The sequence below is a fragment of the Mytilus edulis genome, chromosome 7, assembly GCF_963676685.1.
Source record: "Mytilus edulis chromosome 7, xbMytEdul2.2, whole genome shotgun sequence".
Lineage (NCBI taxonomy): Eukaryota > Metazoa > Mollusca > Bivalvia > Mytilida > Mytilidae > Mytilus > Mytilus edulis.
Window position 1 is genome coordinate 7,658,480 of NC_092350.1, and position 16,413 is coordinate 7,674,892.

The following is a 16,413-nucleotide window of genomic DNA, read 5'->3' on the forward strand; positions in this document are numbered from 1 at the left end:
ATTTCATGCATATAAACTATCTACTAGACTACCTATGGGTACATACCAGGGGCAGATCCAGTCATTTTTAAAAGGTGTTTCAACCAAAGATGTGGGAGGGGGATCCAACTGTTTGTACTCATTCAAAAGCTAGTTTTAGGTTTTATGTGAAATTAAAAAAAAAAATTCAAGAATGTAAAGCTTTCACTGCAATTTAAGAATTGTCTGCTCTTGGTCAATTCATTTTGTCATCTTACCATGTAAATAAGTACATGTATAGTATAACAATGCTTCGTTCATATCAATAAACATACTTACACCAGCAGCTACCTTCTTTACATTCTAAAGTCAAGGGCCTTTTGAAATCCCATTTTTACAATGATATTATAGTGAGTAGAATTACAAAACTATGTAAATGAACTACATCCAGTCAGCCAAAACATATCAATAGACTAATTACAGGATTACTCAAGTTGAAAATATGTGCTGAATTGGATATTGTATAGAAAGGTATATACTATGAAAATAAGAGCTTGGGGCGAAGCCCCTCGCTCTAATTTTCATAGTATATACCTTTCTATACAATAACCGAGACATATACTGAACTAAAATTAAATAGACAAACACAGACAATACAGTAAACTAAAAATACATGCAACACTGATCTTACCATGTATATGGTACAAAGGTCTATCTCCGTATTTGGAAACATCACCAGATCAATAGAATATGAAGATATTCTGGTCCTGTTAAAAAAACAAATATAACCAACATAAGTCTAATGAACTAACTATATTAGCATAGCATTTATAAACAATAAGTAAGATGTTCAGTAGACTTTGCTTTAGACCTTTTATAATAATAAAATAATTGTACCAATACATGTATCATTAATATATCTATGATATATAATTTCTCTGAGTTCATGAAAATACTTCTTTAAAATAAAATATCTATCATTCATGCACAATCATTCTGACTTATTCAAAATACATTTTCTCTCAGATTCAAACTAAAGACATACTGTGCAAATATTAAAGACTTAGAAATATTAGTAACTGACCTGATTAATATGGAATAAGTGTCCAGAATATTAAACTATATAACTATTTAAATATGGCTGCTAGCATTTTTATTTTTTTTTATTTTCAAAGATCAGCTGTTTTGCAGGTAAGCCTATGGAGCAGGAAATTACAAGACTGCAACCTGCATAGGGTTATTTTTTTATATGTTCACTGCAAGGAAGTAGCTGATGTGAACTTTTGTGTGACAAAAAATCATGATTTAAGGACTTTTTCAGAAAAAAACAAATCATGGGGTATCAAGTTACACTGAGAAAACTGAAATTATGTAATATTTATGTTTTTTTTTTATATAAGACACCCCAATCTAAAGTATTTATAGATATAAAGCACATCAGTTTGAGGTAAATTGAGATTCTGGTAGTATTACATACATGATTTTTAATTAAAAAGAGCATACCCGTACATTGACTTATAATGGTTTACTTTTTTAAATTGTTATTTGGTTGGAGAGTTGTCTCATTGGCACTCACACCATATCTTCCTATATCTATAGAAATATTTTTCCTCTATAAAATCTTCTTCTTGTGATAAAGATTCTAGTTGCACAGTTTTAGTGAAAATCAGTGTAAAGTTGAAGAGACAGCTCATACGAAAGTAATATTTTTTCTGTTGGGTTATCATTTGTATGGCTCAATTGCTGACATTTTTAATTAAAATATGTATAAAATGAACTTTGGTGAAAAGATTTTCACAAAATGTTCACTTTGCAAGAGTCTATGGCTTCTTTTACTGCATGGTTTATTGAAAATTCTATATTTGGGTTAAATTCAAAAAGTAGAATTTTTCTGAAACTATCGATCATTACAAGGGTTTTTGTAATTAGGTATGACAAGTAATCAATAGTGTTACCAAAAACACCAACTTCAGTATTAATATTGTTTTTTCTTGAATTTTATATGCATTGGGGTGTCAAGTACAGTCTAAAAACCATGATATAGTAGGCATGTATAAAGACATGTATAGTCAAAAAAGAGAAAGGTATGGTCGTTCTTGTCTACAGATAGTTGTATTGCAGCTAATTCTTCAAAATGAAAAAGTTTTGGGTAGTTTTTCAATTTGACTTAAACAAGAGGCCCACTTGGGTAGATTTCATGGAAAAAAGGGAGAGGGGATCATTGCATGTGGTTCAATCAAAGAGAAGGAAAAAAATAAAAATAAAAGATAAGAATTCTCTTCTAGCTTCACAGTATAAAAAAAATAAGAAAATATTCATAAAGATAGAATAGGATCATTTTATAGACATAACTGGTTTCCAAATTTGGACATTTTTCAGAAAGGGATAATCCTTTAATATTGGGGTTATATTTATTAATACAGATAATCAATTATTTTAATGGCATTTTTATGTTCAAATATGACAACTGAATGAAACTAAGTAAATGATTTATAATTTTAAGACATGTCATTATTGTTATAGGTACCAGTCTTGTATTACAACTCCAGTTTCCGGTGCATGTCAAAACATGGAGGGAAACAAAAAAGTCAGTTTTTTTTCTGATTTTTGTTTTTGGAGATATCATTCAAGGAAAAGGTAAGAGGATATCATGTTTACTGGAAGTGGTGCGGCCTAGTAAAAACAGCAAACAGAAAGTAGAAATACATGATATGAAAATGATTTTTTTTCTATGTAGCATTTTTTTTTTATTTTCAAAAATCAGCTATTGTGCATGTAAGCCTACGGAGCAGTCTATTACAAGACTGCAACCTTTAGTCCTAATTGTTTGAGGCTGTACGCAAAGTGACCTACACTTGTTTACATATTTGTCGTATGATGTTTGATGGATTTGTGTACATGGGGAATCATACCAAACTACTTTATTGCTTTATTCCATATGTACATTACATGTACTCCGAGGAATATACCAACCGGAAAGTCCCTAATCAAATGGCAAAATCAAAAGCTCAAACACATGAAATGGATGAACAACAACTTTCATATTCCTGACTTGATAAAGGCATTTTCTTATGTATAATATGATGGATTAAACCCGGTTTTATAGCTAGCTAAACATCTGACTTGTATAACAGTCGCACAAAATTCGTTTGATGTGTTCTGTTATTTGATTTTTCCATTTGATTATGGACTTTCCGTTTTGAATTTTCCCCGGAGTTCAGTATTTTTGTGATTTAATTTTTGCCAACGATGTGTGGACCAAACGAACAGACATAATATGTAAAAAAACAAAATTAGGGGTAAATCAGTCAACGTTGTGTTATTATCTTAATCACTATTTAAACAAAAAAATATTTAAAAAAAAGATCATGGCAAAATAACACAATAACGGGATGTGTGAGTTAAGATCCATGTCATATTACAAATAAACACAAAAAGGCATATATACAAGGCATATTGGCAACAATGAATAACAGGAATACAAAAGAAAAACTATCATATTACAATAACACAATTACGGAATGTATAAGTACATAGCCACGTCATATGTAAAACAGGAACACAAAAAGGCATTTAGACAAAGCATATTAGCAAAAATAAATGACAAGAATGCAAACATTATCATATCACAATAAGACAATGACGGGATATATAAGTACAGAGCCACGTCAAATGGATACCACCAAAACAGACTAAGCAGTAAAAGTAATATTATAAAAACAAATAAAAGAATATTACACGTTATCAATTATTAATCATACGGAAAGAAACTGTAAAGTATTGGCAAAGAAATTGGTATGCTAAGGCCATATCTTCTTAATTAAATATAGAATTATAAATTGTTCAAATTTTTAAATACCTTCTTCAGATGCTCATTAGACAATATAAGATGACAGAATTTGTTTAAGATTGCCTGTTTGGAACTGGTTCTTGCGGATGTTCAATAGTTGTGTGCATGCGTGACTAGTCAAATGCCTGGAACCGTTATTAAGTAGATTGAAGCGCTGTTACAGCATTGTCTCTGAAATCAATGTTTTAGCATTGTTTGTGAAATAAAAAAATATTGTTCAACCAACCATCATAAACGATTATAACGCTATTGTTATTCAATACATGCAATTCAATAAATACAATAAATGTCTGATTTTAAAACACTATATTTAAGAGTTGTTATGTTGCGCTGTTACAAATTATTGATTGGTAAAAATACAGGATTTTATAAGAAGACTCTTTATAACTCTCTTATATAATACAATTTATTCTGTCATGCTTTTTTATTCTAATTTGTAAAAATGCGGAAACAAACTATATTGCTTTATGAACGATTATAAAGCTTCTGTAATTCAACAAATGCAATTCAGTCAATATAAGCTGTTGCGTTGATAATACATTATTGATTGGTAAAAATATAGGATTTTACAAGAAGACTATTTATAACTCTCTTACATAATACAAATCATTCTCTCTGCTTAAACTCATGTATAAAGATGTTGCAACACGCATTAACCTGTGTGATAGTCATATAAATATTTGTAAGTATTTAAATTTGATTTTTTGTTCTTTTTTAAATTAGGAGACACATCCATACTAACATTTCTACATAAAAGCATATCAAGGAAATTGACGAGACTGTCATTAAAGTGAGAGGGTTAGCGCTATAGAACCAGGTTTAATCCACCATTTTCTACATTTGAAAATGCCTGTACCAAGTCAGGAATATGACAGTTTTTGCCATGTGATTATGGACTTTCCGAATTGATTTTCCTCTAAGTTCAGTATTTTTGTGATTTTACTTTTTACATGTTTTGTTTGCAAAAGTGATACAAAGTATATTACTTTGCTTATGATCACCATGAAAATGCTTACAAAACGATACGGTTTTTGATAAAAACAAAATTAAAGTCAGAGCTAGTTTATGATGGTGGGGGTGAACAGTATTTTTTTTCATTCCTCAAATTAGAACGGGTTTGTATGGGACATATGATATGGCTTGAATAACTCATATAATTTCTATCCTTCTGAAGAATGACTATTTCTAATCATAATTCAACAAACGATTCAAAATCGTCAGTTTTAATTGGAACGCTTTAATTACGATTTTAACCATATGTGACCTTTACGTTTATCACTTTTCCATTTTTTAAATCTTTATTTGAAAGTCAAAGATTAACAAACAGGTCACAAAATTTTGACAGTGATTAATATGGTCAACTTACGTCAACAATTTTAATTATGTTAAGCTATAGTACCTTAGTAACCGTTCATCAATATCTTAATTAATATTTATAATGTTATCTTATATTAATTTATATATATACTAAGTTGTATATTGTTTTATATTGTAGTTAAGAAAATATTAATAAATATATTTTGAAACATATTTAGGTAATTTCTAAAAGAGAAATTAAAGAAAAACTAATCTTTTATATAACTTGTAGTTATGGCCTGGTTCTTAGCCATAACTATATTTTGGCATTCTTATTTATTAGATTTAGAAATTGTAGATTAAGAATAATAGATTAATGGTCACTATGACACTCAGAAATTAGTATATATAAATATGATTGAAATGGCACTTGCGACTTATAAAATTTTAAAAATTTTAACAATTTGGCTTCCTTATGTTTACAAAATTTACCATAAATTAAACACACTAAATATTCTTTTTTATACAGTAATGTTTTGGAAATACCACAGGTAAGAACTACCTCGTATTGATTTTTTTTAAGTTTTGCTGCTGCTTCTTTGTGGAATAGCTTACCAGACCATTTCAGGACTGTTAACAGCTTCTCACATTTTAAAAGTCTTGTTCAGTCCTGGAGTGGAACAAAATGTTTTTGCTCTGCCTGTAGTTAATTTGTGTCACAATATTTAATCTTTTCTATGCTGCATTAACAGCTTGCAATGCAACTGAAATTTAGCTTTTACATTTTAAAATTTTAAAGAGTTGAAATTTTTACTTTATAAATAATGATTTTTAAAAAAAAAAGAATTTTTAAACTGCAATTTTGTTTTAAATTTAGTGCTTTATATCTATGTTTTGGTATTTCGCAAGCTACCTGTATATGCTATTGCTTAGAGTTAAGTTTTGGTGCTGCTTTTTATTATTTATTTTGCATGCTGCATGCTGAATGCCTTGTTCTATTTGTTATTGCATAAGTTTTTATATTTAGGCAATTTACTTTTACCAGTTAGATATGGATTAATCAATATTGAAGATATCATGACAGCCATATCATTTTGAAAGTGTTTACTATTTATTAAGCCCTGATGTTTTCTGGTTCACAGTGGCATTACATTTACAATTTATACGTAATTTATTTCACAATTCTGCGCACTATCGGTAATAATTTTAAAGTTTTGTTTTTTATTTATGTATTAACTTTTTTCAATTTTGTGGCCTTAGTAGTTCAAAGAAAGTGGCGGCAGAGGATTATTTTCTGGAATTCATTCTTCGAAAAGCAAAGAAAATGTTAAAGGTTTTGAGACCATAGCCGAGGTTCGGTAGAAGTTACTATACAAGCATAAGCCTTTCAAAAAGGGCTAGTTGACTCTTAGCTGATGAAAATGGAAAGTGCTCTCGCTTTGAAGATTAATTCATTTAATAGAATAGCCACGTGCATCAATCAACAAATTTTACCTCACACCTGAGGTCACACGCTATGAAGTAGTATATATCGTTTAACGTTTTTGTTTACGAAACTCAAGAAGATTCGACTATTTATAGATAAAAGTTACCTGTGTACCAATATCATGAATATGCATGATTGATGACCAGGCAAAAACTTATTGCTAAAATAGAGAGGACAAATCCGATACTCTACGAATTGAAGGACATTTACTAGGTTTGGATTGTCCTAACCAATCAATCAACTTTGATTATTCACGTCTCGTAATATCTTCAAATCAGGTAGCAAGAAAAATTCACTAACTGTCCATCGTTCAATTCTTAACATCGAATCCTAGGAGTCGGTCGATAATACAATTTCTATATATTAGTCAACATTCTTTCTTACTGGGGTGATCCTGTGCACAATAAATTATATAAACGGCTTAAAATTGATGTATGTGAAGTTAGCAACAGGTTCGTTATTCAATATTCGATATTCAATATCCATCGGCTGCTAGCCGTCCCTTCGATTATCAAGATTTAGTTGAAAATCATAAAAATAAATTACTTGATAACATATTAACAGCATGATTTTCATTGTTCAGAGGACTGATAAAAATACGTCGGAAATCGTTTAATGACCTCTTCAAGCTGTCGTAAATTCAATATAAATCCTTTTCTAAGTTGCTTATTTGTCTTGAAGTAAAATTTTTATTTGTCAAAATTTTAGAACAAAAGGCACAGGACAACACCAATATCAAAAAAAGAAAACATTAAATGTAAGTATCCATATATATTTTTAATAACAGATATCCTTCATCAGTATGATTATGATGTAAAATGAATCATATCTATCTATTCTGATTTAAATATAACAAAATTTAAATCCATACAATTAAAACGCTTGTACAATCGACACTGTATTGCTTTGCCTCTAGCAAAAATAGTAATATACAATATGAGCTTGAATATTTTAAACATTTTTACAGGTCATGTGAACCTTGTGCAAATGTCTCAAAAACATTCACATGTTCAGTGAGAAATGGGGCCCTTTATTGGACCAATATTCTCCTACAAAAAAATACAGATAACCGTAATGAGTTTTTTTATTGATAAAACTTTAGAAATTGTTAGTAGAATGGAAAATAGTGTGGTATCGGACATCACTAGGTCCCATGAAAGCAGTCGTGACACGTTAGGCAAGCAGGATTCAATTTATACCACAGCAGCTCTAATAAAAGTTACTTATACCGTCAACCACTGTGATGTTAACTCAGCATTGCATCTTAATCTTCAATCAATGTCGTCAGAACTTGAACAAACATATAACAAAACTCTACTGGTTGTCGCCAAAAGCCGAATTATGTACAAAAAGAAGGCGTACCATCCAGTTCTTCTTTTGCTTTAGGTTTAGGAAATTCTCATATACAACATGTTCAAACAAAAAACTTTATACAAAATTGTATAGTTGATAACGTTGTCATGTATTCTTTCTCTGAGGTTATTGACAAGATTGATAATCATTTGAAAAAAAGTAAAATCACAAAAATAAAGCAGTGCTATTGACTGGTCATCTAAACATACGTATCAACAAACTATAAAGGTTTGCATGGAAAAGAAAAGATCACCAATTAGCATATTTACCTGACGATATCGGGATATAGGTATTTAGTCGGATCTAAGCATGTCCTTGTGATTTGTTTAAACCGCTTTTGATTAAAATAAAAAAAAACAAATGTCGAAATGTTCAGGACTTAATTAAATCTGTATTTGGATAAAATTATGCAAGCATACGATTTGTATTGCGTCTTACACTTTGAGAAGCAAATAATCTTTAACTACTTTATAAAAATATTGTGTAAAAACGTTAATTATGAGCTATGAAAGTCAAGTGGCTCGAGCATTTTTCTGAGTAGGTTTTTAACATTTTCAAAGAAATATATTTTACAGTGGGTTAGCTTTTATTAGTCTTCACTATCCTATAGATTAACAACTTTCGGTTATATTTAGAATTTAGAATCTTCATTGAAGCTGGAGCACGAATGCACAGTTAATTAATTATATTGATAAGCCACTTGTATGCAAGAGTGACATTCCTTTGTATTATGTGCCGATTCGAAAAAAAAATATACGAGTATTGTCTCCCGTTAACAGGTTCATTATTTTAGAATTAAGTATAGGTTTCTGATTTAATTTTTAAATGTTTAGAATTATTACATGCCAATAAAAAGAACCGTTCATCATTTTTGAAAAGGACTATAAAGAAAAGCCGAATCTTTTATCTCCTCTTCATGGTAGATTGATTGGTAAATTATCCAGATTTATCTAATATTAATTACAGAGAGAGACTAGCAAGCACTTTTTAATTGTAGCTTAACGTTAAAATAATTTTCGACTATAAACGAATGTTATTTTATACAAATAAAAGGACTTTGTTAGCTAAACCTACAAATTTTATTCAATATTATGAATTTTTATTACAATAAATTAAAATGCTACACCAACCCGTGATTCTGAAGTGATTTACCTTCACCAGAAACACGCAAACATAAACTTTCGACAGTTAGAGATGTATAAATACGTCAAAGCTTTAGGCGCTATATATGACCAAGAGAAACCGAAAGGGGATAGCCAAATTCATATAAAGTGGACTATGCATCAAGAAGCCACATATACATATACAAACGGTTTTACTTAATAATTTTAACAATGAAGTAATACTCACAGAGAATATACCAAAATCAAAACAAGTCTTCCACTTGGTTCGTGTAATGTACATAATGTCGTGAAACAGAATCAGATGAGACAATTGCCCACATATTGAATCTCAATACCGACATGGTTATTCAGAAAATTAAATTCAACATTTTTAACGTCTAATCTTTAATTTTATGAATATTTTTGTGTTGAAGTGTCCTAAATTAATAATATTTCTGAAAAGCGTAAACTGCCTTATAGAATCGAAATCGTATATATATATTTATTTCATTTTAAATAAAAATGCATTTAATGATTGATAACATCAGTCTTATAACTGTTACCCCTAAATCATTTACATACAATACTTTATTTATATAGTGATAATTAAAATATTAAACTGGTGTAACTTTATCTACTGACACAGTCATATTTGGTTTGTTCAATTTAACACTTATATTTAGTTACGACATGTATGATTGCTAGTATATATTACCGAAATGTGGGTTAGATGAAGGATTTATAAAGTTTATCGTCCTATAAAAAGCTTTGTTTAGATCCAAATTGAAGCTGATTTTGGTCCATTAGGCTATTAATAGTTCGTTTGCAATGTTTTGTCGTATCGACTGTTTGTAATTGCATTTGCAGTCTTACACTTCAAAAGCGAAATAATAATCTAAATAAATTACAAAATATTATACTTGAAAAATGGAAGGTCAAAATACATATATCGCAAATGTAGTTATTCAAAAGCTGTATTATATGGATTATCTCCCTTTGCGTCCATTCGTCCCCGATACAAGCACTATGAAAAAGTTGTGCCTGGCATATAATTATCAAAGGTTATTCTTCAGCATTAAAAAGATGCAAGTATGCATTAATATTATTCAGAGAAAGTATATAATCGACTTTACAATGTTTCAACTATGATGAAAAAAAAAGGTTAAAGATAAATTGTTTGTGTTTGTGCTAACATTTAGACAGTAACATCCTGTTCATAGTTTTAATTGTATATGTATAGAGAACGTTTTATCCTGTAAATAGCCAAGAGAAAACTTTCTGTGTTGTCCGACAAAGTGTCCAGTTTAACTTCTTCTTGCCGAGTGAGTCCATACTCTGATGTAGTCCTCTGTGGAATTCATATTTGTTTTTGAATTCATTGTTCCAATAGATGTGTTTTGGTTTGCTAAACTTAGAACCATGAGAAATCACTATTCAGAGATTTTAATGTTGAATTTGTTTAACAGTAGTCAGTGCGTCGGTACTGACATGATATAACAAATTTTACTAAATTCGTCCGTTTATAAATCTTGAAATTATTTAGAAGCTAAGGTTTCAACTCCCTTAGGCAAAGTTGGCTTTAGATGAGCTTGGCTATTTATTTTAGGTAATTTTGACATATAGCTCTTCAACGGTTTCGGTACTTGTACATCTTCTGATTTCAAATGTTTGGCTTTGATCGTTCCTGATGACGGTAAATCTAGAGAAGCGCTTCGGACGCAAGAAATTATTAAACGTGTTGTTTTCAATTTTTTAACATGAATATCAAAATTATATGTATTTTTTTTGTTATTTTTTTTACAATTTACTGTCTCGAAATTTAAAGGATTTCCTTTTCCCAGGCATATATTACCTTAGCCGTATTTTGTACAACTTTTTTGGAATTTTAGGTCCTCAATGCTCTTAAACCTTCAACTTGTTTGGCTTCATAACTACTTTGTTCAGAGCGTTACTGATCAGTGGTATGCCGGCCTCACACATTGGCGTATAGACCGGTGTGCACCAGACGTACAGAGAAAATTGACAAAGTCCGTATACGTTAATTGCACGCTAGCGGAACGCTTAGCAATCGTTTAACGTGCGTTGCATCAGTTTGAAGTACGTCGAACTGCAAAGATATACGCTTGGTGAACGCTATAACTCCAAATATTTTATGCAGCACAAAAACGTTCATCTAGCTCAAGCGTTGGCATAGCATACACCTGTACGCAACACGCACGTAACACATTCGTTTCAAACGCGTTTAAAACGCAACAGATAAGTTTGAGACACGTTTAGGGCACGTTGTGTACGCTTCAAGATCGTTCAACTATAATAACTAAAACGTAAGTTGGTATGTTTGTAACAACCACTCCATTATTAAACGTCCCAAACACGCCGGAAGCACTTTCAAGAGACGTTCTTTCTATTACATCTACGTTAAACAAACGCCAGACATACGCCAACATTCGTTACTTACAAGCCCGATAAACGCTAAGGAACGCTTCTCGTACTCTCAATACACGCGTAAAACTCGTTGTGCACACAATACAGATATGATTGAAAGGTTAACTGCATCCAAAAGTACTAGAGTATTGACTTACAATGGTAACATTTATAAATTTTGACTTGGATGGAGAGTTGTCTCATTGGAACTCATATCACATCTTCTTATATCTAATTATAAATAAAGGTTATTATAAGTTACAAACTTCGAAATACATTAAAGATGTGAAGCTCATGATTAACAGATGCAGCGCAGCTACTGCTCCGTCAGATAATTTTAGAAAAAATGAAGTTCCAATTACACTGGTAATAGATATAACTCATTTGTTTAAAATCATTGAAGAGCTATTAATAATCATAGGAAGATTTTGCAAAGAGATGAATATTGTAAAACAGTATATCATAGCATATAAATGCAGTAAAAATTTAAAAGAACACCTAGCAAATACAAGACTTTCATATACAGTCACTTTTGAGAAGGGACCATTGCTAATATAAAAAAGAAGATGTGGTATGATTGCCAATGAGACAACTATCCATAAGAAACAAAATGACACAGAAATTAACAACTATAGATCACCAGGTTGGTGATGGTGATCAGTGCATTTGTGGAAAGTTTTACCCAAATGTTTATAAATTTTATACAGCAAGGACAGTGATAGATATGACACAGGATAGACATAAATTAATATTTCCAATATTGTTTCAAGCTATTATTAACCAAATGCATCCTTAAAATTTTAAGAACAGTGTAACTCAGATCTATAACAATTATATAATGGAGACAATTAAACAACCAAATTGATGGACACATTAGTATTCTTTATGTGCCTGTAACAAGTCACGAGCCTGTAGTTCAGAGGTTATCGTTGGTTCCCACCTGTCATATTTATTTTTTCGTAAATTGTTATAAATTGGGTAGTTAGTTTTCTCAATTAAATTGTTTTCTGTATTTCATGTCTGTTCCTTTTATTGTCGTCTATACGGTATGTTCCCCCCTCATAGTTGATGGCCGTGGGTTGCCAACAATTGCTTTCATCCACTTCTTTGAACTTTGGTTGATAGTGGTATCATTGGCAATCATACCTCATCTTCTTATTTTAATATAATTATGCGATTGGGTTGTAAAAATCCCTCGTTTACAGTTGAAGTACAGATTAGTCCGTGGGTTTCCTCTTCTGACATATTTCTTGGTTCTGTCGACCAAAGCATTTCTAGCCTATTTCACTGCTGTATGTTATGATTTGTGCTCATTGTTGGAGGCCGGCCGTACGTTATAAGTTTACCTGCAATAATAATTCCTTTTAGTTGTTTCATATGCAATCACATTATTTATTTATATAACATGTACGTACGTAAACGTTCTTTCAAAATAACGAAATAACATCATTAAAAATAAGCGCATATTGATCTAAAGCAAAAAAAAAACCTAGAATGTTGTATTTTACCATATAATTATGTGTATAGATTGCTGTGCAAAAATTGACAAAATAAGCTCAACAAAGGCGACAACGATATCTCTTAAGTTATGCAGGTCTTTATGGAGTTGACCGGAAGAAAAGATTGATGGGATGTCGTCATCATAGATGGTACTAATGCGCAATCATTTACAATCCCCTACGTATTTCCCGATTTTTTTATGGGGTGGGAGTTGGGGGTGAGGGGTAAGAGATAACTCCAAAGATTTGATTGATTTGTTATACAACTTCAATCCTCTTTTCAACGATTTTTTTTAGGAATTTATACTACATGTGTATAACCTTCAAGTCAAAACCCGAGGTACTTACGCTACACATCAACTACTGCATAGAGGATTTTCGAACAGAAAAGATACATTAAAAAACTGATATAAACCAATTATGCATGCTCAGTTCTTCAAACTTGTTGTAGGTAATATAAAACTGCATAAACTGACGATATCAGCCTTTTTGATATCTTGATATCTATATATTTATGTTAATATGCACGACACAGGGCGGATCCTGCCATCTACAAAAGAGGACGGGGGTCCTAACCCAGGATAAAAGGGGGTTCCAACTGTATGTTCCCATTCAAATGCATTGATTGTCCAAACAAAGGGGGGTTATAACTCCCGGAACGCCCCCTCCTTTGGATCCGCCACTGCGACATATATTTATGAATAAGATTACTTTCACATAGTTTAAAAGCTTTACGAATTTAGCAGTATGTGCTATGGTATTTCTCGGGCCAAACAATGGAACTAATGATGATTTCTTCTCTGTTCTGCAAGAAAGACAGAATAATAAGAACTACATTCGATGAAACTATCCATGAAAAAGTACGAGCATCTATGAAATTATTCTAAAAGTAGATTTAATTAACTACTTCGCTTATCGCAATATCCTTGGAATAAATAGTTTGTTCTATCATGTTTACCTCAAGACTTCACCGTTTCTGTAGATTCAATATTTATTGATAATATCTGTTTTGTAAATTCTCTGTTGGTGAGTTGTTATACTGTGTTGCTATGGGTTATTGATTGGAAATATTATAGAATTGTAAAAGAAGAAGAGCTATTCTATTTATAACTACTTTACATGCTAAAAACTAGTCATTATGCAATTTGTGTTTGATGTGGGAAAATGCTAAAGCAAACAGTTATTTGTATTAGTGCAATATAAATGGAATTAGACGTGCGAAATTGTCTGATCAATTCAATTGTAAGTATCGTAATTTGACTCTATTTTTATTCACAAAATTAGAAATTACAGTTACATCAACTGAAATATTTTTTTGTAACACATACTGCAAACACATATTAATTGCAGAATGTTACATGTATATTATTTAAAAGTACACTACATATAAAAAGAAGATGTGGTATGATTGCCAATGAGACATCTCTCCATAAGAGATCAAAATGACACAGAAATTAACACCAATACTAGTTTGCATATGATGCTTTTATAGTTATGTCAACAAAACCGTAAAGATTACAAGTTTTTATATATATACTGACATCTTAATGCAATATCCCCTATTGAGAACCATATAAAACAGGGTTAACTAAGCTTTTACCTGATTTAAAACTTGGGCAGGTTTTCCACATATTTAGCATAAACTAGTGTCTTTGACTAGGTTCAAGAACTGGGTCTATGCCGCAGAAAATGAAAGTGTCATCCCTAAGGGACTCACCAGCTAATAGTCAATAATCCTGTGTTGACATTAAGTATAATTGATTCGTTCAGTTTTTGCACATTTACTGCTTATAAAACTAAGAAACTATTGGAGCTCGATTTCAATCTTTGGATTACCAGTTGTTTTGTTTCCTCTTACCCATTAAAACTGACCGCTAAAAATCAGTTCACTTGTTCTGAAAAAGGAGTTAAACAATAATCAAACATTCAATCAATTTCCCTTCGGGTATATATGGCTTTAGTATTTGTTTATGTTTCAATACTCTTAAACTTACACAGGAATAATGTGAATTTCATATGAATTCCACTTTGATTGAGGTTCACATGAATCTCGCGTGAAATTTAGCACGTGAATTTCACATGAGATTTTTTTTTGTATTTTTCATGTTTAAATCAAATTCAAAATATGAATGTTATTTGAATAACTTCATTTTGAAAATTCATGTTATTTACACCTAATTTAATTTTGGATGTAACGCGTCTTCTGATTGGCTGACGTAATTTTGTTATGAGCCCATAGACATAATTTAGTCATGTGACTGTGACGTCATCAACGTTTTTTCATGGTTTTCTGCGGTTTAAAATGGAATTAGAATTAAATTATAAGACCAATTTTAAACAATATAAGAATCCTCTGGGACAATATCTCGTATATAGTTTGTGTTTGTCTGGTCATTCAACACATATGACCGCTATGGCTAACAAAAGAAAATTGCGTTGATTTTTCCACTTGATTAGGATTTATATCTAGAAATTGACTATGAGGGTCGGTTGAAAACAAAACTTTACGATAACAGAGATGATTTCGGCTTCCAAATAGTGAAGCATTGGTAAGCTGAAATTATCACTTCGTAAATTTTTCGGACGCCATCACGAGTTGGTTGATCGTTATGGAATATCTGTTATATAGATGATATCAGATATGTTCCTAATGTCGTAACTACAATCCCGTTCTCTTTTCAAGAATATGACCTACCGAATTAGACTGTTTACCTTTATTTGTGATATTTGCTTATGTGTCTGTTTGTTTTGATCACGCATCATTATCAATATTATTAAATTTGATGCGATTGTCGTACAAGTGAGAGGTTTAGCGCTATAAAACCAGGTTCAATCCACCATTTTCTACATTTAAAATTGCCTGTACCAAGTCGTGAATATGACAATTGTTGTCCATTCGTTTGATATGTTTTTTTCATTTGATTTTGCCATGTGATTAGGGACTTTCCGGTTGAATTTTCCTCGGAGTTCATTTTTTTTGTGATTTTACTTTTTTGAAATTTCAAATTTAAATCAATTACACATAACGATATTTAGTGGAAATATTGACAAGGGTGTGGGTATTATAAGGCCATTTGTTTTTCAAATAATTCAAAATTTCAAAAGGTATTCTTCATTGATTAAATTCCATCGTTGGATGTTCATTAGACAGTATAGAATAATAGATGCTGTTTTCAGATCGTATTTTTGGCGATTGTACCAGTGGTGGTTTCAGGAGTTTTGCAAACACGTGACTGGAAGTCAATTAATCGGACAGGTAAGTAGGACGATTGTAGCATTTCAATTACACCAATATGTTAGGAATATAAATATTTAGTTTAACTAGGGTTATTGAACGATTATAACGTTACTGTAATTCAATACATGCAATTCAATAATTACCAATACTATATGATTTAAAACACTCTATTGACGAGTTGCTATGTTGCGTTGCTATAGATTATT

At 31.0% G+C, this 16,413-nt stretch overlaps 1 protein-coding gene across 4 annotated transcripts in view; it reads left to right on the forward strand.

The window, feature by feature from the left end:
- The first annotated feature begins 4,379 nt into the window (after window positions 1–4,379).
- LOC139529844 (uncharacterized) overlaps window positions 4,380–16,413 on the forward strand; it is a 39,634-nt gene continuing 27,600 nt past the window's right edge. For 2 of the 4 annotated variants that reach the window (XM_071325771.1, XM_071325774.1), the window contains exons 1-4: window positions 4,380–4,490; window positions 5,634–5,655; window positions 7,299–7,347; window positions 16,147–16,225. Coding sequence is in view for 1 of the 4 variants with exons in the window: in XM_071325774.1 (XP_071181875.1) it covers window positions 4,436–4,490; window positions 5,634–5,655; window positions 7,299–7,347; window positions 16,147–16,225 (205 nt within the window). In the remaining 3 variants the exon portion in view is untranslated. Of the gene's footprint in view, window positions 4,491–5,633; window positions 5,656–7,298; window positions 7,348–12,643; window positions 14,212–16,146; window positions 16,226–16,413 lie in introns of those variants that run through there. The other 2 variants (XM_071325773.1, XM_071325772.1) reach the window with 2 other exon arrangements.